The 24,145-nt window shown below is 40.5% G+C and overlaps 1 protein-coding gene across 1 annotated transcript; it reads left to right on the forward strand.

Annotated features, from left to right (window-relative positions):
• The first annotated feature begins 105 nt into the window (after positions 1-105).
• Positions 106-23,897, forward strand: LOC139744049 (uncharacterized). The gene is made up of 5 exons (XM_071654508.1): positions 106-352; positions 12,480-12,587; positions 16,132-16,264; positions 18,404-19,814; positions 23,811-23,897. Exons 1-5 carry the CDS (start codon positions 106-108, stop codon positions 23,895-23,897), a joined length of 1,986 nt encoding a protein of 661 aa, XP_071510609.1.
• Positions 23,898-24,145: the final 248 nt, after the last annotated feature.

The following is a 24,145-nucleotide window of genomic DNA, read 5'->3' on the forward strand; positions in this document are numbered from 1 at the left end:
TTTGATTCTATTATACATGTCTTCACCACATACATCTGACCAGTACCGTGATCTCCCCTCCCATCCCCTCTCCACTTCATCCAGCCCCACCCCTTCCAGGAAACGATGCCGCACCACATCGACAACCCGCCCTTCAGCCGCAAAGATGCCATCTGGTCCGGCTGGCTCATCAGTCGCATCCCCAGCCTCATCCCGTTCCGTCCGTGGAAACAGTACTGGTTCGTGCTCGCCGACGGCCGCATTCACTACTTCAAGCACGCCGGATCCGTGCCCCTCCACGGCTGTCGCATGATATCGCGAACGAGCAACGACCCCGAGGAGCCGCTTGGATTCGTACTGGAGATCAACCCTCGTAAGTGTTGTCATATCCTCAAAAATATCTGATTTTCATTCGGAAGCAGTAAGCCTTCCCCTTAGTGTCCAAAATTACGCCTTAACTGATAACTGGATATAATCGACGCCATATTTGAGAGATGAATGTAATGATCATACTAGATGAATTTTCCTTTCATTATTTTTATCCAAATGAAATACATTCACTGGATTCCTTTGAACTCAAAGGACTATGGTGTACTCTCTAAAAAATATCGAGTGAAACTATTCACTCTTAAAGGAGTGAATACAAAAAAGAGTGAATTTAGAGTGAAATTGGAGTGAATTTTGAGTGAAAATGCTCATTTTCACTCATTTTGGAGTGACCTCAGGATCACTCGAAGATTTAGGAGTGATTGAGGTCACTCCAAAAACAAGTGAAAATGAGCATTTTCACTCAAAATTCACTCCAATTTCACTCTAAATTCACTCTTTTTTTTTGTATTCACTCCTTTAAGAGTGAATAGTTTCACTCGATTTTTTTTTAGAGAGTATGTGATATAGTGCGCTTTTCTATTGGCCTGAATAAACAAGTCTTCCAATCTCATTCATGTCTGTTGTGATATTAAATGGATGTGTGATGTCACAAGTTGAAAAGTAGAAAGACGTTCATGCCATGTCAGTCTACCAACTGTTTACAGTGTTCCAGCATTTTACTTCTCAACCATTAAATATGTCAGCGTGCTGTTAATAAAATTGCCATAACACTTCAGCAAATGATATTTTGAAATGGCAATGTGTGATTACATCGTATAAATAATAATGAAAAACCACGTTTTCACACTGTAGTACAGGGGTCGCGGAACGTTTTGTTGAGGGGGGTGGGGGTAAGGGTCAATGTACTATGTATTTTTTCTTTTTTATCATATTTTTTGGAAGAGCTTAAAATGTGTGTGTGTGTGTGTGTGTGTGTGTGTGGAGGGGGGTGGATGCAGTCCCCCCCCCCCCCCCCCCGCCTCGCTGCCCCTGTTGGAGTAAACCTGCCAGGCGTTAACCATTTTGGTTGTTGTACATGACAGTGGTCAGTCCTGTGTTAAATCTTATTGTTCTTTGGCTACCTATATACATCTTTACTACTTGTATTTCTTGCTGGATGTTCCTTAGGTTAATTTTTAAATCATACTCTTCTATGTCCTGTAAACATGAAAACGAAAAGGCGCTAAAGGTTCGCGTCTTCCAATGTTTCCAAACAGTTGCGGTTTTCCTTCTTAGCTCATGCTTACAGTACTTTAGTTCCTCGAGCTCCGTATTTTCATTACAAGGAGGATACCGTCGACATTGTGCTATATTTAGACACGACTGGGAAGCGTGACAGGATATGGGTTGATTGGGGGACACGACGAGGAGGGAATCCTTCCGACATCTTAATTTCGCAGCGGGCGAAACAGTGAAGGGCGAGTCAGTCGCTGACAATCTCGCGTCGTATCGCAGTCGGAACGAAAGCGTCGACCTAATAATTGTCGGGTCGCAGGCAATGAAAACAAAAATCCTCGAGACTAACATTTTAGAGTTCAATTCCACTCAGAGTCTAAGTTGACTTTAAGAAATAGTAAAATCAGACACATGACTCGTAAAAGTTTCATCGGAAATCGGACGTGAGATGTGAGGGTTACGGAATCATTAAAGAAGTAGGAACCTTTTGAAATTCACATACTTTCAACCCCCCCCCCAAAAAAAAAAAGGAAAAAAAAGATAGATACAGTTGGAACCATTATACGTGAAGTCATGATTTCGGCTCACAAATCTCCTATTCGCTTGTACACAAATCTTCATTGAATTTCCTGTTTTGACCTAAATTCAGTAGGACGAAATTCTATTCCTCGGATCGAATTGCTTTACAATTATGACGATTGAGCACTGACTCAATAAGCTGGGAGAGGTTATAGTTACTGATTTATTGGGAAAACACAAAAGTTTTATGACAATTTCTATTATGTACGTATCAAGCGGGTATTCATTGTTAAGACAATAAGGCAACAATGCCTGTTCCTTTTGTTTGATTTTACCTGTATATTTTTAAGTCAACTTGGACGAACTGTCAATGGCTTTTCACTTTGAGAGGCAATCTAAAGATTTCTTAAACTTTCCTATTATACAGAAGTATCTAAACGGCACTAAGCAACCATACAGTTAAAGAGATGGTGTAGTATTGGTTGAGATGAGGCTTGAACTTTTAACTTTTTGCGAGGTACTAAGATACCACCTATGACATGTTGCACAGCATACAATTCTAAGAGGAATTCAGAGTTTATTTGATGACGATCTGTTTTGAAATGGCTGAGATATTCCAAAACAAAGCAAAACAAAGCGATCCTTAAAAGGTGGGTCCTACCTTTTACTATAGGATCCCCATGTATTTGATATCTTAGCCATTTTAAAACCAATTTTCATCCCTCTTTGAATTACATGCTTTTTCATATCTCATAAGAGTTTTCTCATTATCTTACAAAAATTGGAAACCCCAAGCCCCATCTCAACCAAGACTACACAATTTCTTTAACGGTTCGTGATGACTTGAGGCATGCTTGAGGTAAGTACCCACCAAATCTGAAGAATGCAAAATAAAAGGGAGACCGTCAGGATGGGTGTTTTGTCATACCTGTGGAGACACTGATCTGCAACAAATGTCATATTCTTACCAACAAGAACAGCCATCTCTATTTGTATTTACTGCATATTTTGAAACGCTCCCAAACCTCAGTGCTGAAGGTGGTTTGAAAAATATTTTGTCCCCTTTACGCCAATACTTATTGACTATACTCATTAAGCTGCGCCTGTCTATTAAAACTCAGTGCGAGAACACGCCTCTGAGTGTATCGAACATCTCCGACATCGGTCAATGTAGACCAAGAAATACCAACATGCCGTGGAAGATTATTTCCGATCTACACCTGATATAGAACGAGTAATCCCTCAGCCGCAGCCTACACGAACCTTGACATCTATGATCGACAGACGTGTAGAAATCAAGAGCTATAACTGAGTGTTGTGCGGTTGTGTTTACGCGCATTTTGCTAGTCTTTCCGATATCCCAATTAATTTCGTGGTATATGTGGTATATTTGTATCAAAGTATCATGTGTTAAGAAACCGTTTGCACACTCATAGACGGGCAGATATCAAAGTTTTCCTCGAATTTATCAATCGTTTGTATGCTTTCAACTGAAAAACCGAATGAAGTTACTGATTTAAGTCTATCACATACAGAGACCATCAACTGCCTCTAAATGTCTTCCCCCACGAGTCTCCAACTGAAGCTATTATAGGGTGCCTGTTCTTCTATTAACAGCATTTCTCCTAATAAGACCTACCACTTAAAACGAGTCACTGATATAGAATGAATTGATACCCCACACTTCATTACATGATGTTGACTCTTGGACATAATATGATATAGAGCACCGAGACCAATACACGATATCAGCGAGGATGTCCTTTGAGATCCATATCTTGCATTTTACGTGTTTTAGGGAAGGTATAGTTGTTTTAAACTAATGTGAGAAAAGAAGACAATACTTGCGGATCTGCGGGAAGGCCTACGTTTCCCTAATTATTAATGACATAAGAAAGTGGGCTAGTTCTGCCGAAATTGATATTTCGTTTTACCTTTTCTTTTTTCTGAAATTGAATGTGTCTGCTCAAAGCTCATTATATTATAACGATGAAAAACAGTTTATCAATAATGTTATCAACATACTAATATGATGATTTTATATTTGATTAATATTCAATAAATAATCAACATTACATGGTAATCAGTCATTTTGTAGACCAACTTCATTCACATATTCTGCTTTGACGCAGTCGTCCAGTCTGCAGATACACCTTTTGGCACTGGACTAATTTCAGCGGAAGACATGTGACGTGTCAAAACTTGACCACAGACTTCACTGCCTTGAGCTGGACTTGTTAACTCGTTCACACAAACATCATGACTTTGCAAACTGTGATACTATCACTGGGTAGTTCGTGTATTTAAGGGGGCGCATGCAGGCCCGCTATACGAAGCTCTTTCTCTACTGGAACGAAATAGTGGCTATTGAACTGCCTTGTAATGCCGACTGGATAGGATGACTGTTCAAGTATTTCTCGTGCATCCAATACGCTGCCTCTTTTTATCTTGATGGGCTGTGACTTTTCCTACAGAAAAGGGAAGGGTGTGTATTGACTGCAGTAACGTATGGTTGATGTGTCATTATGGAGGGGGCCTAGATTCTACGATACTTTTTTTTTTTGTTTCCTTCCTCATTATATACGTACTGTGAATCCTGTAGTGTTCTGACCTGATCTGCTTTTGATGGCGGAAAGGGAACGGGTGGCGGTTTCGTTCATTTATCATAATTTCGGACTGAATATTTTTTTGTGGAAAATTTCTAACATATGATTCATAATTTGTAGCAGGGAAATGGAGGGCAATTATATGAAGGTTGAAGGGACGGGGAAAGTGAAGCTACAAGGGGAGGGGAAAAAAAAGAAAATTATCAGTCGCAACAGGAACAGTCTGTCGCAGATGTTGGAGCAGGGATAAGGATGGTGGCACTGAGAGGGGGAGAGAGAGGGTGTTAATAATCTCGAGTTTTGAAAGATTAAAGCAGGATGGAGGACGTACAGATGAACAAACAAACATACAAATACATGGACACACAGAAAGGATGCGAAGAGAAGTAGGACGAGAATAAGAAGAAGGAGAAAAAGGATGAAGAGACATGTATAAGTATGGGTAGATGAAATATCAAAAGATAACAAAATACATTTTTCTTTGTTATTCTTTGACAAGGCCATGTACGCTTGCATTCCCTTGGGCTTATTCCCCTGATAAATATTCCTCATAGATTTGCTTGTTGAAAACTGTCTCTTCCACCTGTTTAAAGATTTGTCATGAAAATAATTTATGTATTATTTCACACGATTATATATTTGTAATGAACTCTTGTTTATATTTTCATGACTTGTGAATATGTTTGATATTCTCATTCTCATTTTTCTGTTACACAAGTGGAGAAATATGGACAATATACTGAAATATTCAGAAAGCGGAAGCGAAGAGCATTCAAAAGAAAACAAAAAGAAGCAGACAAATAATAGATAACAATATAGGAATGATAATATGCTGATAATAATAATAAGAGGTAACACAAAGAGAAGAAGAAAAAAGAAGAAGAGACAGGAGTAGAGATCAGGGGAGATGGAGTGAACAGCCAATTATAGGTTACAAATTTCTAGTGTATTCTTGTATGATATTATGTTCGCTTCGACTCAGTCCCTGAATTGTCAATGTTTCAGCAGGGAGTAACATGGTCATCTCAGCAGTGTTCAAGTCCATTTTTCATCGCGGTGTAACCGTCTCCTCCCCAAAGCATGGCCCCGCCTTCCCCGTATCTTATCTGAATATCCGTTCCGCGAGATCGGCTTACTCCACAAGGGACTTCCGAGCCATCATGAAGCAGGTCTCAGGTTCGGGACGGCGAACTTCACAAGACATCCTGTCCACACAGAAAAGCCCGAGCAGCCTCGTTCGCGATGATTGAGAGGTGGTGTGGAGACAAAATGAATAAGTTCCCCTCGCTTTTGTCATCGGCCATATACATTATGATTTCCTAAATCTGCCAAATTGCGCGAATAAGCCTCTGTCGTCTGCGAGCCTTCTTGAAAACGAAACACCGACTGCGATAAATTTCAGTGTCTGCGGAGGATAATGGCATATTGTCAACAACCCCTTTCACACATTTTGGGAATTTCTTTACGTGAGTCAAGAATATCATAATGACTTCTATTCTTCTAACGGCATGTCATCAACACCAATTCATAACTTGTCTGGGTTTTTTTTTATTTGATTTTCTTCTCATGCTATTACATCGAATTTGCTAAACAGAAGACTTTATTCATTTGTTTGATGGTAATAAGCATCTTCGTTGATAAACCTTCGCGTCATTCTTGTAATATAAAGATAAGGCAAATGAAAATACTTTCGCTAAAGGATAGGTCAAATAAACATCCTAAATCGAGATAAAAACCAAATATTGCGGCAGAAATTAAAGAGGATAAAAAAGCTATAATCCGGATGAGAAGTATTGAGGTTTTTGACAATTCTTATGATCTTGGGGTGAAGTGTAATCCACATACACTGATCTGGAGGTATAGTTAGCGCCAAAACAGCAATCCGCAAGGTACCTGCTTGAAGGGATATGACATAATGTTGTTGTTGTTCCAAGTACACTTTGTGACGCTATCTGAAACTTCTTGTGAGTTCGACTGTGCAAGTGTGTTTATGAGCATGTATTATGTGTGTGTATAGTTGTGCGCGTTTCTCTTTTCTTTATGTGTAACCTATAATGGCCTCTCAGAGATATGATCTGGCCATTTTTCTCTTTGGTTCGGGTCTCATCGTTGCGACATTTGACCTCTTATTTTCCACCCCAAACTGAAGTCCAGAGATCTGTAACCTCTGTCTTAGCGGTTGTAGACCTTTAAGACTTCCCCTTGGCAAATCGACTGCAAAGCTGCCTTCAGACTAACTTAGTCCTGCTCGGCGCCAGTGTGGCGCCCGCTTCTGTCCGCGTCGCTTACTCGACGGATCAGCACTAGTTCGGAATCGCAAGCCCCATGACTAAAATGTGATTTCTCATATTACCCCAGAAATTTAATGTTAGGCAAACAAGAATTACAGAGAATGATCGAGGTCTTACGCGGCTTTTAAGCTTGGCGAGGCTCCAGGGTACTCCAGGTTCATCTGTAGCCGGAGAAATAGACATTACCACAAACTCATTCTGTTATGAACACGACTTGGAGAGTATGTATATAGTACCAGGGTATACATGAACAGAGAAATTCTCGTAGACATTTCAATACTATTAAAATCAGCTGCAAAAGTAGTAGCTTATGATAGCACACTCATACTCACAGAGAGTAAAATGGCGCGAATAGATTGGAAAGAGTTTTATTGATTTAAATCAATTGATTTTTTTTTTGGGATATGTGATATATATTTTTGTTTCTCGAGTAGTGACATCGGTCAGAAACACAATTAGGGAAATCAACCAAGGACATGTTGTCATCAATAAATACTCATAAATTTATCATCGGTTTGTGAATGAAAACATTATAAGAATAGCGCTTTTGGTCGGTAATTTAGCAGCTACAACTCTTTCAAACTACACGTGTATAAGCGTTATAATTATTGATGATATTATGATGATCCCTGAAAAGTCAAATGTCTTATCAGTACAATCTGCTGTAACAAGCATCTTGCAGTCGTTTAGGAGTGTGAGCACGTGCGTGTGTGGGTGTGTGTGTGTGTGTGTGTGCGTGTCTGTGGGAGATGAAGAAAAATAAAAAGAGAGTTTTTAGGTCACTTTTTTTTTTCTCAACTCACTTTATCGCTAAGAATCATGCGATGTCATCCATGCTATTTGAGTCGAAATTTGGAGGACAAGAGTTCATCCGGGCATTTATTGTCCTACACCCAATCGTTCGTCCTCACAAGGATGATAGGTCAGAATGTTCAAACCTTACCATCATCACAATCATCATCATCATCATCATCATCATCGTTATCGTCATCATCATCACCGCCATCATCATCATATTATTTTCATCATCATTCCCGTCATAGTTACATTCCTTATAGGCGCAGCCAAAAATTAATTCTTAATGCACCATTCAAACAAACAAAAGAATATGAAATACTCACCCCGACCATTTCAAAAAGAAAAAAAAATAACGCTCAAGATGTGAAGAATTAAAAGCCGTTAGTCAACGCTGAGCAACTTGATGAGAGAACATCATATTAGATAAGAAGACAAGGCCGCAAAACAAAAGGAATAAAAAGTGAAAGTAAACCAACAGAGAAGCACGAAACCAAACAGAGGTCACCAGTATAGATAGTGTCTACTAGTATACCCACATGTGACATTCCCCGTCACTGCCATTATAAAGCTTACTCAGATGAAGGAGTTCAAGACCACTCTTAATTCGTGATAAGTCGATCTTAAGATCTCGTGAATGACAGGACGTGACTTCTGAAAGTCCAAAGCTGTGTTATTTATGTTCTGTTTATTAGTTCCTTTGTCGTATTCTTCTTCTTCCTTTTTTTTTTTTTTCTCTCAGGACGGGGTTTGGGGATTGATAGAGGAAATTGTTCATGTCGGCTACGAACATCCGATGTTTATTCATAATAATTCAGAGGCGTCACATGCAATGAACTGTGTATAACTACACTCGTTGTATCCTTTAACACCCAAAACGAAATCTTTCCATAAATTGTTTATCGCAACATCCATCCCCGTTCTAAATAGATTGCATTGATTTGGGTTGAGAAGATGATTATACGCTTTAATGCAAAGCAGGTGTATGGGAGGCCTCGTTTTTCCGATGTGGACCAGATCGACTTGATCTAATCGTGACTTTGCATCGTCACCGTTGCTGGTTCTATTGTAAGCTAAAAGTGACGGCCTAAACTTCCTCGGGTAACAACAGCTCTTCCTTCTGTTCTCTCTCCCAAAACATGGAGGCAGACAACGCCACCAAGAAGGTTTTCCCCTCCATTTTATGCCTCGTCACGATGTGTGTCCGTCCAATGAGGCCACATTTCTTGCTCGGCGATTCACTCTCGACTCCAAGTTAGAAATGCAGCGACACTTAAAACTGAGCACGGCAGCGGGTGCGATAATAATTGATCGGAAGTTTTCCGTAATCAACGTTCCCAAGGGTTTCGTTTATCAATTATAAGTTCGTTGGCCGGGGCTGGGCTGCTCATATTTTCTGTTGACGTCACTAGTTCTCATGTCGCTGAATCGAGAGATAAGATGTCAGTACTAGTAACTGTGCTGCCGACCACTTAACAAAAACTGTGCAACTAAAGACGCGAGCTGTGAAGTATCTTCTAGTCACTGAAATTTCCTAGAAACTTGCGAAATGTGTTCATTGCGAAAGCAGCACTTCCACTTTGCCGCCAGGGTGATCTTAAGTCTTAATGTGTTGGTCTGAACATGTACATGCTGGTGTTACCTTCTTTGACACGTAGCAATATTCCTGTTGATGAATCATTAAATGACGAAATTCGAGCATAAATTTGTGTTACTGCAACATCATCAATGACAAAGCAGATGACACGAAGAGTGACAAAGTAATACCAGTCTACCGAGTGCCAAAGTGACATGGCTGAATAATACCCGTATGTCTACTCACAGCACAACTCATACGTCTCAGATGACTAGATGTCTTACACCAACTGTATTTCAGACAGCAAAGTGTTCCTGTTACTGTACACACTTACCCTAACTTTGTCCAATGATCACAGCCCAATTCATAGTCAGCGCATTCATTCCTATTCATCTCGAGGATTGCTTGACACCTTCGATGGGTTACAGATATAGCATTTCTTTCTAAGCATTTGCTAAGATAGGGAGTGCTCTTGAACTTTTTTTTTTAAAGATGACCTATTGTGGAAGCTGAATTCCAGTCTTTGTCTGTGGTACATGTAATATCAATATTGTGATTACACATCTTATCTAGATCGCGGCTCATTTAAGCTCTTCCGATTTTGTAAGTGGCTTCGCGCTTCCGATCTCTGTATTTTCATGTGTATCTGACTCTTAACCAAGGTTGCCAACGTGATTGGAGAAAGAATGTGCCGCAAATGGGAAAAAATTTGTATGATACGAGTCAAAAGTATAGCAAAATGTAACATTACTTCCTCGACAAGCATCAACAAGAGATTTTGCGATTCTTGAAGACGTAATGTTAAATTTTCAAGAGAACCCAAAGAAAGCCTGATAATGACCTGACCTGATAGATTTCATTTTTTATGGACGATTTGTCATTTTTCCTTAGAAAATATCCTGATTAATATAAAAGAGAAATCCATCCACGTCGAATAATCCCTCTTTGTGTCCACAAGTGATAGGAAATCCCTTTCAGACATAGAATATCATGTGTCTTGTCGAGCATATGAATACGCGACAGAGACAATTACGCAGGATGAGTAACAGGCAATTAATTTCACAATCGGCTGGTTGTACGAGCACTTACTGAATCTCTAACCCACTCTCTTAAGGAGCGAATTAATGTCATATGTTACCCTCCTCCCCTCCCCAGACATCTAACTGGCAATTTAGTTCACGTCCTACATGTGATATCTTATCACAATATCCTAACAGTGTAATCGAACAGCCATTATACTCGAAAATCGAGGGTCTGTCTTTTTCAGATGTCTTGTGCACAAGTTTTCTCCTTTTCGTGTACGAGTTTAAGTTTTTGTTCCTCTTCCTCCATCACTTTCCACCCCTCCCCCTCCTCCCTCTCCCGTTTCTCTTTTGAAAAGGGGACATGTTACTCATCGAGAGCTGTAGGGAGACAATAGGAAGTAGGCAATGAAGGACAAAACTTATCAAGGTCATTTCAGCGGGAAGCTATAATATAATGCAATTCTTCCGTGGTAAAAGCGTACAACTATATACGTTTACGTTTTGTCGGATCTTTCTACTAAACTTTTCCTTGTCTTTAAGTCATCGTTTCCAATTAGCGAGACCTGTCAGATACGGACCAGATTATGATATCAAATCGGTTTTTACACCATGCCTTTAATCAATTGGCAAGTGTCTAACAAGTCGGTTTTGGCAGTTGCCACAGTTTTGTTTGTATCTGATGTTTTAGCCAACTCTAAAGGTACTAGTAATGTGTCATAACTGCGGATCTGGAAGTAGACGTGTATTGCGCTTTACGGTATCGCGAGGACTGTCATACACTTTCCGTTTTACCGCATACTCGTTTCAAATGATGTCAAGGTGTCGCTGAATTGCTGGTACAATTGCATATATTGTAACATAAAAGTTAAGTCGTCCGAAAACACATCCTGAAGGCTGACGTGGCCAGCTTATTTGAAAATAAGAGTTAGTAACATTTGCTCAATCTTTGTGTAATGTCCCTTTTTATCTTATTTTCATTTGTCAGGATAAATATTATTCACCTGTTCCCATGAGTGGTGGTGACTGTTGATGGGGTTACAGCTGATGATTTGTCATCAAATATTCATCATATTTTCTCTTTTTAGTCTCCTCTCTCCCTTGCCTCTCTGACACTTCTAACCGTTCTCCTCGAGGGTCTGAATTGAGTCGATTCCAAACCAAAATACCCACAATGCCGTCAAATATTCCTTACATTAGCCTAAATGTGCCTCAGATCTCGACTGAGATGGTAGAATCATTCCCGAGTTGGACGGCTGACAAGAATGAGCTGCAGGTAGAGAGCAGCTCTGGAATAACATGCCAGCATGACAGAATTAAAGAGATCGAGAGGGAAAAAGCCGATGGCTTTTGATTAAACCCAATAATCCTGGTGCTAATTAGCATGCTATGGGCGTTGTCATATTAGACGTTGCGTATACATGACTTTGTCAACTAATGAATTTCAGATGACGAAAAATCGCGGCGATGATCAAGTATACAGTATATGACATTATAGAGTGTCTTTCTCATATTTGCAAGCACTATTTCATTTCAAACAAAGTCTCTTTATGCAAGCTTACAGATTACATCATACAATAAAGTCATTTACGATGTGTTGTGAGTTCTGCTGTTGTATGTTTGAGAATGGAACACACTGTCGAGACTTAGTAGGTATTCCGGTCTCACTCATGAAAGTGACTGTCTTCAGGGTGGTGGATCTCTTTTTAAAAATCTTTCACATATTTCCATTTTTTTTTTGTCTGTGAGTGTTTGTCTGTTTGTTTGTTTTTAATTTCTGCAAAATTCCTAACCGTGGTAATATTAGAATATCTCACTCTGATTTGGGAATTACTTGAAAGGTTTTAGGGAGAAACACACTATTAAACTGAATAAAACCACTTAACAAATATTAAAGCCACGATGTGAATCTTGTATTAGATGTCAGCCACGTAATCACTGACAATTAACCGCATTTCCCCTACTAATCCTGTTACTTAATTGGTTCATCAGCGAACAGTTCCCGAGCTACAGCAATGTAAAAACAATGACGATGATGATAATAACAGCTTTTTTACACAATAAATAAACATCACATAGCACATATACTAAAATTAAGGTGAAGTTGACATAATATGTACTCTTCCCCTTTCTTCTTATCATCCAGGTAAAAACCCCGACCAGCCAGATGTCCTCGGCAAGTCCTTCTTGTTATGTTCTCCAAAACAAGCAGAACTGGATGTATGGGAACGAGAAATCAGGAAACTCAGAGGCGGTAAGAAGAACAAGTCTATTCTAGTATGTAATCATTCTCTTCGAGTTGTTGCTGATTACTATGATGACCGATTGAAAATCGTGACATTTAGGGACGAAAACGTCGGTAGCATAATGGCAACAGGTGTTGACTTAGAATCTTCAGCTGCAGATTGTAACTGAGTATAAGAGCAACAGTGAGGTGATCACAAGATATGTGTCGACAATGGCACCAATCAATGGCACTGCCACGGACAAAATAGACAATGATCTTTTTTTCAGGCGTTTTCAGTCTAGTTTCAGACAGTGTTGTCAGTATCAAAGGGCTCTTGGGGTTCATTCCAGGTTTGGCAAGGTGTCTGTTTGGTTCTTTTTTTATGTTTAATTGTCATTTAGGACGTGAAAATTATGATATGCATGCATCCCTTTCATGTCAAGCATGTACTACAGAAACTCTTTTGCTCGTTGCAGCATGAAGCTCACTGGTAGCAGTCATGGCGTTCGTAGCTGTCAGTATGTAAGTTAAAGCGTGTCTGTCGGCGTGCGGTCATGAGTTACAGGCAAAGAGTTTCAAAAGTGCCCAATTTGAGGGGTGACATGATGGTAGGTAGTGGTGAGATAGAATCGTGATGCTGATATTAGGGCCAAGGCTAAATGAGAGGGTCCTATACTCGTTCTATTTCCCTTGAAATACTGTTTGTGAACGTGATGCAAAGCGGATGTTTAAGATTATGGTCTATGCACCCTTCTGGAAAATTATTACAACGGTAATCGCCACGTTTGATATCTTTGTCATGGGGACGTAGACATAATAGTTAGGCAACAAGGTCACTCATTTCAAGCGAGCAGTAGAGCATGGAACGGAAGCAAACAACCATGCTTTTCACAATACAATCGAAACGTTGTGACGATATGTGCAACAATATCTTGTTCAGATGTTTTCCGTTCATATATCCTTTCCACTTTATTGTTTTATTTCTGTCTTTTTGAAGTAAAGTACCGGTTATCATCAGTCAAGTTTCTGGGTATCACATGGTCCGTGGAGTCAGAAAGGGGGGGGGGGGGGGCCCAATTGCCAATCAATCACCCCCCCCCCCCCCCATGAAGAAAAAGACCCGTTGCGCCTTTGATAGAGAGAGATCTGAATTACTTCGTATTTACTTCAGCACTGCGACAATTTCATTTCAGTTACTATTTCTCATGGATAAAGGGGAAAAGTCTTAAGAGAGAATTGCCTTGATTAGAGTGATTGAAAAGTTAGGGCTGCTTACCAGATCAAACATACCTTCACTTCATTTGTTGAAAGAAGTAATGCCATGTTCTACTTAAATTTGTCGGACCAAGTCATCCTGGCATAAAGCTCACAGATGCTTGAAAGTGCTGCACACCGTGCTGTTTGGTCCATTGTTTTGTGTGGCTCAAGTTCAAAATACAATAATCAACGACAATCTTTAGTCGACGTGTTTCGGAATCGAGGAAGTGACAAATGAGCACAATGTGGTTTTAGGATCATGAAAATATGAATGTGTCTTCGGAGAAAAATATCTATTTCTGGGATTCATGCAATCGAAACATGTTTCACGTAGTCACACTTTCTTCCGAGAGAAACAAAACGATCCCACACTGTAATTTATACCACGTAAATATCTACACAAATATTTTCCTTTAAAGTAGGAATAGAAAATACGATATATGAAACGTCATATTAGAATTGCTACTGAGAGAAACTAAAGGATCCCATTCTGTAAGTTATACCACATCAATACACAAATATCTTTTTTTAAGTGAGAATAGAAAATACGATAACTGAAAATTCATAGAAAACTGCATTGAAAAGATATGACCTAGAATTTTCGATTATCAAAGTGGGACAATTAGGGAACCACCCACTAATGAGAATTAGGGATTCTGTTTTTTTTTCTGAAGTCTGTTGTTTTAGTAAGTGTAACGCAAATGTCTAAATGGGGAGATAATTGCAGGTGCAAACTCTGTGTTGACTTGTACATTGAGGGCAGTTTCGTGCAGGAAGTGTAGTTGTCCTCAGTTCGTGGTTAACCGCACGGCGATCACACACCATCCTCATTACGGAGCCGTGGGACCAGATAACTCTGTACAGCTGTTAATTGCGACGCTTGGAGCATCCTCGTTGCTAAATTGGGTCTGACCTGGTCTATATTTAGGGCACTGGCAATCAAAACAATGCCTAAATATAGCCCTGGTTAATGTATTGTATACTCGAGTGAGTCGCTGAAACAAAATCAATTGAGAAGGAAGTGTGAACCTTGAATGGGTTCGTGTCCCGATGAGTTTGCTTGAAGTGCCCGGAAGATGACATCGACGAAGGAAGAGCATCCACAAAGCATCACGAGTGTTCTCAAAAGACACCTACTTTTGTCTGGTAAACGTGCCACATCGGCCAATTTACGACCGGAGCGTTAGAAGTTCAACAAGTTTCGTCGTTCCGCGCGTACCTGCAATTCGGTCCTCTAATATACAGCGTTAGGGAAGTCCGTCGTATAGTTCGGTTCTCGTGTAAAGGAGAGGATAATCGAGAGCCTGATATCACGTCAACTTACTTCGTGGACATCCTGTTACCGACAGTTAATACACCTGCACGTCACGCACGATCACATCAAATCCTGAAACACTTGCGTGCTCTGTAGCGCCACCCAGCTTAGAAAACCGAATTATGCAAACTTTAGGTAGTGACGATAGCCCAGTTGGACTCTACTGAGGACGTATGGTACTGGATTCTGCTTAACGAATTCCTCATGCAACACATGTCCATCTAAGTCCACTGAATGAATCCTCAATGCAGCGAAATGAATACAAGAAAAAAAGATATCTCCCAGGTTAAGACACCTGAGCACCCTTTTCACTACAAGAATTCAATCATCATGGTTCACAATGACTGCAAGTGCCAATGACTAAACTGCCCACATTCTGTTTGGTTGATTTCATTTATCATGTCCTTCAATGACAGCTTCAAAAAAAAGTTGCAACAGCTGTGCATGAGGTCCTTTTTCTCGAAACGGAGCGAAACGTACACGTGAACATGAAAATGATTAATTCGACAAAAAATTGTCTTTTGAGTTGAGATTGTTGAAGTCGAGTAAATTTGATCTCGTGAATGATCAGAACCAGAACCTTACATTGCCATTTTCTTGACGTCCAATTTCAGTCTTAACTGTTGAAGAAATCCCACGAAGCTTCTTTGATTAAGCATGACTTTCAATTTGAAACTTAATGATAGTTCGGGTCAGAATTGTAATAACGGGTAAACCCATCCCTGCTTTGTAATATGGCTAACGTTGTGATAGGGTGTGTGTGTGTGTGTGTGTGTGTGTGTGTGTGTGTGTGTGTTTGTGTAAATTATGAACTGTCGTCTGCCATATTTTGGAAATATCAGTTTAGTAATATAAGTAGTAACGACTTTGTTTTAATTTGTGTAAACCTGACAGCCGTTTCTTGTTACTGTATCGAAAAATCCCACATTTTATATTCATGTTCAAAGGATCTTGTTGTGTAAAAGATCGTTCTGGTTGATCTTATTTTCGTCACTCCAGGAGTATTCGGCCAGAGTCTCGAAGACACGATCGTCAACGAGAGCGAGGAATGCACTCGGGAGATTCCAGTGGTGGTGGAACGGTGCGTGGCGTACCTCCGAGAAAACGGCCTACACGAGGAAGGAATCTTTAGGTGAGTTGACATTGACGCAAATTCCAGACGGTGCTCTTGATGGAAAACGATTGACGCTTATAGAAACTCGTATTCATAAAGCTGTCATAGGTGTCTGTTTCTATGTGCTTGTGTTTGTCATACATGTATGAGTGATGGAGTGATCAGTGCGAACTTTTCCCCCATCACCTGCATAGACCTACTTCTTCTGAATTCGAAACGTTGGCAGTGCAATACGGCAGTACACTCGTGCTTAATGTGATGGATTCGATAAGATTTTTAAAAACACATTGCCATGTGATATGACGTCACAGAATGCGAAATTGACAAAGACACATTGTCAAGCTTTGGACGTATCTTAGCTGGGTATAAACTTCATTGTACCCCAACAGTCCGTAAGCCTGATACTAGCACGACGTTTAAGTGAATATAATGCACAGAAAAGAAACAGGGTCATAGGCTTGAGATTTGACGATGCGCAGAAGCTAACCACAAACTCGATAAAAAAACCCGTCAAGTTACTCTTCATCTTCTAAACACTTATTTGCGTTGTTATTCCTCTTCCCCGTTGGGTGGATACTTTAATGGTTATAAAGCACCACAAGACATCAAGCACAAAGATCCCCGGCGAGTTAACGTCTTGATGTTCCACTTAAAGCAGACGGTATGATGGCTATCACTACATGGGCGTGAGTCACCAAGACTAGACCCGCTGTTTCGGGAGACAGGGCATCCTATGGGTCTATTTTTACCCTCCGAGCGGTGCGCGAACAAGAAAGGGCGTGCAACGAGTCCCTTTGCACTTCCATTTCACTTTGCATCAGCTATCTTGTTATAACAAACAGGCCGTTGGGAGGAATTGGTACTGACCTTTACGCTCAGCTGTTCAGAATTCTTGAAACTGTCACAATTTGTGGAGCTGAAACTCGCTTACAGATTCCTTTCAAGATAGATTATCGATCGAAGTCGAAAGAGTAGTTCGTTCGCATGGCATGAGCCACTTGCTATTTGGAGATTGTCATGCCACTTTTTGTAGATATCTTTATGCCTTTGAAAATCTTCAGAGTACTGACAAAGAGAAGAGAAAGAAAACAAAAAGAAAAACGAGATTGACTTCGTCTTGTCTTGTCATTTCGTGTAAAGATTTATAGATTACTGTTGTCATGATGTCGACTGAAAGACATGCCAATTTACCTTTCATCAAACTTCCTATTGATTTCGCCCCCTACAACTACTTGCTGTGACTCATTCACCGAAACAAAAATTGCACTTTACATACATAAACTGGTCGTGCCTGAAAATCGCCCCCACACTTCAGAAGAATATTCATCGTAATCTATAAGCTTAAGCTCTGTGAATCTTTTGCTCTTTGAAGTTGCGTCCCTGGGAATTCTCCAGGAACATTATTTCATACTTAAAGAGAAAATAGCCCATCCCTACGGAAAAGTCGACAAACGTTCATCCGCTCGTTTTTAAATGCCTTTCTGTCGTGTTCTACGTCTGCATCCCTTGCCCAAGGCATCTCCGGGTCGCCAGGAGGTTGAGTCACCAGTTACCTTGGCAACACATGCTTGTAATAATTCCATTTGTTGCGTATCTGAAACCATATCTGGGGGAGACGCAAGGGATAGCTGCTGGCACAAACTTTATGACAATAATCTGTTGTTGTTGTGGTTTTTTTTATGTGGGACTTTCCCATACAGGCATTGGTTGAAACAAATCGTTGTCAGTTACTTCAGGTTGATAGGATGGATGCGTAATTCAAGGAATGAGTAAACAGATTGATAAACAGCTGATAAAATGGATCGACGGGAAACGATTTAATGACTAAATAAACCCCAGAAAAGTTTGATGCATAGATAGACAATCTCAACTGACAAATCTTTTCATGATTATTCGGGATGACGTCAAATGAGTTGACAGTCTCCTCGTCTCATAATGACCGATTATCAATAAAAGTTATACGAATTCACATGAATCTTATAAAGCTGTCCATATCAGAACGCACATCTAAATAGGTAATCAATTTCCATTCTTCTGAAAAAGACCCCATATCTAAATATTCTCATGAAACACCCTGAAATCCGTTCATAACAGCTTCTTCCTCTGCAACAGAAACTTACAGGCATTTTCTCTTTCTCTTTCTATGCTTTCTGATAGGCTGAATGGTCGTAGCAGTATGGTGCAGCAACTCCAAGACATCTTTGACAACGGAGAATTCCCTGATTTCGACAGCTATGGCGCAAGTTCACACACGGTCGCGTCGCTGCTTAAACGTTACTTCCAGTACCTCCCGGAGCCCATCATCCCCTGGAGACACTGCCGATACTTCATCCCTGCCATGCAACGGCTCCAGCAGTGCGAAGAGGAAGGACGACGACAGCTGGTCGTGCAACTCGCTCTCCTACCCAAGGTCAACTACAACCTCCTCAAGTTCCTCTGCCGCTTTCTGCACGAGGTGCACAAGTTTGAGGCCCACAATAAGATGGGATTGGGTAACCTCGCCAACATCTTCGCGCCTCACATCCTGCGTCCGCAGCACGCAGAGGGGTCGTTTCTGCTGGGCAGCACGGCCCTCAGCCTCCAGCTTGTACACTACCTGATCCGTAACCAGGACAAGGTGTTTCCGCCCATTAGCACGATCCAGATGCATTGTGCCCTCACGACTAAAGACTTCATCGCTCACGAGAAGCTAGCGAAGGAGTGTGCAAAGAGGGCGTCCCTCCAGGAGAGCAAGTACCTCAACCACACACCAATGGGCACCCCAGAGGAGGAGCCTAGAATGGCAAAGAGGGCGCTCCGACCTCGAGAAATTACCCAGGAGGAAGAGGAATGTGGGGAGATGTTCAACTATGTAAATGGTGAAGTAACAGACGGAGACATTGAAAATGGCATCAATGACTGTTCCGTGCACAGCATTTATGAAAATCTAGAAATCCCGACGAACTCCACGCAACATTCAGTCTCCTTGATAGAGTCGCTCAAATCCAGGATATCGGAAGTACCTAGCAAACCAAGGACACAAACTGAACAAAAGGCGAAGCGTTATGGTGTGTCTTACCGTGATCCATCATCTATAATATCACCCGCCTTCAACGGACCAAAATCGTCGTCGTACTCAAACGGGACTTCGCACGCAAGCCATCCAAAAGAGGAGGCTGTTGGTCGCGGTAAGAAACCCAAAGTACTCAAGGGTGATGTGCACAGTCAGTTGCCGCATGGGACCACCTACCAAAACATCGAACTCGGTGTCTCCTCGATGCCTAACGGGAAGGAATCACGGCACACAAACGGCGAAGTGCTTTCCAAACCTCTGCCAGAGATGCCTCCAAAGTATGGCGAACATATTCACAACAGCACGCCGAAAATGGTGGGAGACTACTCGAACGAGACTTTTACCACGCCGTATGGGGTAAAAATGCCACCGTTGATCAACGGAGAGGTTCCAGGGCACATGCAAAGTATGCGGAACAGATTAAGACAGAAGGATGACGAGTTGAGCAAACTGCAGAAGTCCATGGAGCGGTTGAAAAAGGAGTACGAGTCTATGAAATTGAAGTTGAACGTTGAGGTGGGTTCCGTTGATTTTATTGTTCAATCCTGATGAGTATGTAGAGAAATCTAAGGTAGATGTAAAGTAAGGATTTTCGTTTGTCACAGGTACCGGTGTGCATGATACGCATATTTCACGAACTCCCTCATCAGTGGCGGATCCAGAGGGGGGCGCAACCGGCGCACGCCCCCCCCCCTCATTTTTCGTGAAAAACAAAAGAAAAAAAAGAAAAAAAAAGAAATGAAACCCGGAAGTGCCACCAGAAATATTAGTCACGCCCCCCCCCCCCCTTTACAGAATTCCTGGATCCGCCCCTGCTCATACACATGTACACGCGTGTGCCGTGTGTATTTGTGTTGTGAGTGATCATATATTCGTGAGGACAAAAAAAAAAAGAAACATTGCGCTGGTTGAATAATCTACTTGCTCATTCCATCCAACATTAGGCCAGACACTGTAAGGTCACGTGAGTACCTGATGACAATGTTTTAAAAGCGTATTTTGTTGAATCAAACAAAGTCTTTTGACTTCCCGTAATCATTACTGATTGAGGAGCACTGCCGCGTTTTTGAACTACATCCTTTTAAAATTTCATTATGTTGACATTGGCCAGAAAAAAAGTCAGACTCTCTGTCAAGTGGAGAAGAACTGAAATCATTGAAATTTCCTAGTGAAAAATCCTTTGTTTAACAGGTGGGCTTGACTTGCAATGTCACAGAAATTGATTGATTTGCATGTAGTCAAGTTGATAAGACGTCATTGCGTTACGTATCAAAATATACAGTCTTCTCACTTTGTTTGCATTGATCAAATTCAAACATTGAAGGAGTAAACAGCGATGATTGAAGCAAACTCCCAATCCTTTATCCATCGTCCTTGAGCTGTCTGGTGTTCGATAATCCCTTCGAGGAAGTGATATCTCCTTGACAAGTTTGGAGTTGAGAGGGTCTCCCGTCATAACGAAACGTCGCAGACTGCTGCCGGCGCTCAGGCCGCTGCCTCTACACTAAAATTATCGAATACACCAGTAAAAATAGGCCATATGAATTGATGACATGATTAACACCCCCGTAGGCGAGAGTGGCGGAACAGCTGAGGGGAAGTAATGCGGTCTCTTCTCGGAATATAAAGTTTATTTTAAAATTGTGTGTCAAACCGCCACGAAAACTGGTTCCTCATATATCACTGCCCAATATTACCCTCATTGATTAGCGCGTCTCTTGAACAGGATGAAAACATCACTGAATAATATTAGAAAGCATACAGGAAGAACCATCGACAGAAATCCATAGCTTTAAAGAGCACCTGGAAGAAAACATGTAGCCAAAGTTAAAGGACTTTTCATAATTGAATTCGACAGTCCACCACTCTTTTGATACTGCATACTTCCACATTTATCATCCTCCTGTTTTACAAAATATATAATTACGAAGAAGTGCAAATTATAGAGATAGCGTGTTAAGCTCTGTGTACCTGAGTTTGAGAAAATACATTCATGTCCCTCCACCGTGCATCTACGAAAAAAGTTTCACAATCATGGAAAATGAATGGTACATCATATCTTTTATCAATATGTATATCAGTATACTCGGACAGCAATGACCAGGATACTGCAGAAATATCAGTTCCAATACATAAACGATAATCGAGGATTAAAGGGTGATTATTGTCAGAACAGTTTTAGATTGTATATCGACGGGATGCTCTTGAACATGTAGGGTGCGCCCTTTGTGTGAAGCTGCCTATCAGTGTTCAAGGTTGAAGAACTCTAACACTGACGGAAAAATGAAATCAAACAAGAACAACGTTCATATTTTGTAGAAAACATTGGAGTAGACAGGTTACACCTTGACGCCTTCAACCTCCCCAACAAAGTCGGCGTGACTGGGAATCACCGTCCCGCTCAATATCCGGCGCTTGGCTCTGAAGCTAATCCCCAGTGTTTACATCAAGTCGTGACATGTGCTCTCTATTAAGAGATAATGATCCATCATGTTCCCCAGCCCATGCAGGACAAGAAAGAGTCTCGATAAATTATACTGCTTTTGTTCAACGTACTATTAATACTCGGTGTTCAGCGAACATCACCTCTAAACTACCTTCAACTCACCGGTACCTTCGTCACTGCAAGCGCAATTACAGCTGCAGACACGGAGGCACTTACAGGTCATATGTTCAAGGGACATTGTCAGGATAAGGGAACTATTTTGAAATGACGCAATGAAGAAAAAATAACAATAGAGCGAAAGTTTCAGCAAAATCAGGACTTCTTAAGAATCCTTCAGGGATATTCCTAATCTTTTTGCGTCATCAAGTATGCCGTCATCAATGCCTATCTATATTTTGAATACCAGTTTCTGACATGAGAATATCATCACATAACTGACATAATAATTTGACACTAAAACAAAACGCTAGCATGATTATTAAAAAGAAAGAAACATGAGAATAACTTGTTGTGATTATGTAGTTCATCTTTGTCATAAAAATCTCAGAGATTTCAGTGCATTTATTCTTCTATAAACCTTCAAGTAGGGAATATGTACCAATAAAGGACAGAGAACATAATTGAGAATTTGAGTCAATGGAAATCAAGTTCGCACGTATGTGTTGTTGTTTTTTTTTCTGATATGAACCGAAAATGAGATCCTCGTGAAATCATGCAGAGCCAAGATTGTCACAGACGTAACAAAATTGAGGTTGTCAAAAAAGTTGCTATAATACACTCGATTTTTTTTTGTTTACTACTCACCGTTGTTCACGTGTCATCTGGGAGCTTTCAAGGCTACCATAGATAAGTCACACCAAGAGGAACTTGGGTTAAACAATGCCACATAAATGGTTTGTCGATGTAATTCCGATATGAACAGACTCGTGCTATTATGTCGTCTGCCAGTACGGCGTGAGTCAGAGGGGGTGCCTCGACATCTAGGGCGAGGGGGGTTTGAAGGGCGTATTTCCTAGCCGCGTCTGAGTGAAACCACTAAGTTTTAATCATGGCTCTGGAAGCAGTAGTATAATTTGTTTTTAAAGTCCACTGAATGTAATGTAATGTATCGTTCAAAGGATTTCGTGTATGATTAGATAAATACTGTAAGTCTTTTTGGCAAAACATCAGGGTCTTCAGCAGAAAAAAAATCATTTGGATAAAAGAATACGCTAAACATAGTACATCGTCGCATCGCCATTGAGACGAGACCTTAAAACGCAGTTTATTTTAAGATGACAAAACAGAAACAATGTAGTGAATTTCTTTTATAAGTCTATCAATTTTCATTATTATTTTGTCTACAGTTTGCTCAACATGTAAAATGTGATGCGTGCGGTACCTACTTATCCCCCACGAAATAAAAAAAAACCCTCTTGCAGTATAAACCTGAAACAACTAGATTCATCCTTAATCACACAATCGTTACATTAAGTCAGAATGGTTGCAGATATAACAATTCATGAATGTATATATTCATTTCCAGCAGACTATACCTTGGAGGAAAATGATGTGATATTTTCATAACGGTGGCGATGTTTGCCATTCTACGTCATTCTATTGGTCCAGAAGGCCGATTCCCCCATGGAGAGAAGACATGTTAGCAAAGGCAAAGGAATGACGAATGTAATAGATAAAAATTGATTGCATATTACATTCTGATTCCATTTCGTAATTTAAATCGGACAAACAAACAGCCCAGTCCAAAGTAGGGACTTCGCTTTCACTCTTTGACCATAAGCATGACAGAAAAAATGCTTAATTTGCTTTTATAGTTATAAAGGATGTTAAAACTGAGTAAGACACCACAAGGAAGATGGAAATCACGCTCAGATTGTATGATTATTGAAAAATTTCAAAGAAAACTCTTGCTAGAGCCCGGTAAATGTTCTTATATTTATCTTTATGTTTTGTTGTTATTGTTGTTGTTGTATTGTTTTCATTATAGCTCAAATAAACAATGCCCATTATATTAACGTTTATAAATATTTTGGTTTTCTTCCTCTTTCAATGTTACATCTCTGCAGGAATCGGCACGCCTAAACGCAGAGGAGGAGAATCAACAACTTCATATAGAGCTGGAATATCTGAGGAGATGCCTTGCTAGCAGATAGTTGGAAATAAATGTGTCTGTTTGAGTGTTCTCATCGTTTGAGTATCTACACAAAGTGGCTGCCTTTCCTTGTCGTCACTAAATGCTTGATAACAATTGACAATATGAGTGTTATATTCTCTCAGTTTCAAACGTTTTTATAGGGCCAGTGTTCTAAACAAGGCCGTATGTACGATGTGCCTTATCAAAATGTTGCTTACTTACATCGGGCCAGTTATTTGTATAGTTTAGTAAGTATTTATGATCAAT

The sequence above is a fragment of the Diadema antillarum genome, unplaced genomic scaffold (assembly GCF_040938485.1).
Source record: "Diadema antillarum isolate AM-2024a unplaced genomic scaffold, OU_Dant_1.0 seq00001131_RagTag, whole genome shotgun sequence".
Classification (NCBI taxonomy): domain Eukaryota; kingdom Metazoa; phylum Echinodermata; class Echinoidea; order Diadematoida; family Diadematidae; genus Diadema; species Diadema antillarum.

What these genes read in the sequence shown, in the direction of transcription:
- LOC139744049 (XM_071654508.1), top strand. Translation starts at nt 106, where the DNA reads ATGCCGCACCACATCGACAACCCGCCCTTCAGCCGCAAAGATGCCATC. An exon ending in CACGAGGAAGGAATCTTTAG is followed by an intron (nt 16,265 to 18,403) that starts GTGAGTTGACAT and finishes GCTTTCTGATAG; the next exon opens with GCTGAATGGTCGTAGCAGTA. An exon ending in AATTGAAGTTGAACGTTGAG is followed by an intron (nt 19,815 to 23,810) that starts GTGGGTTCCGTT and finishes ACATCTCTGCAG; the next exon opens with GAATCGGCACGCCTAAACGC.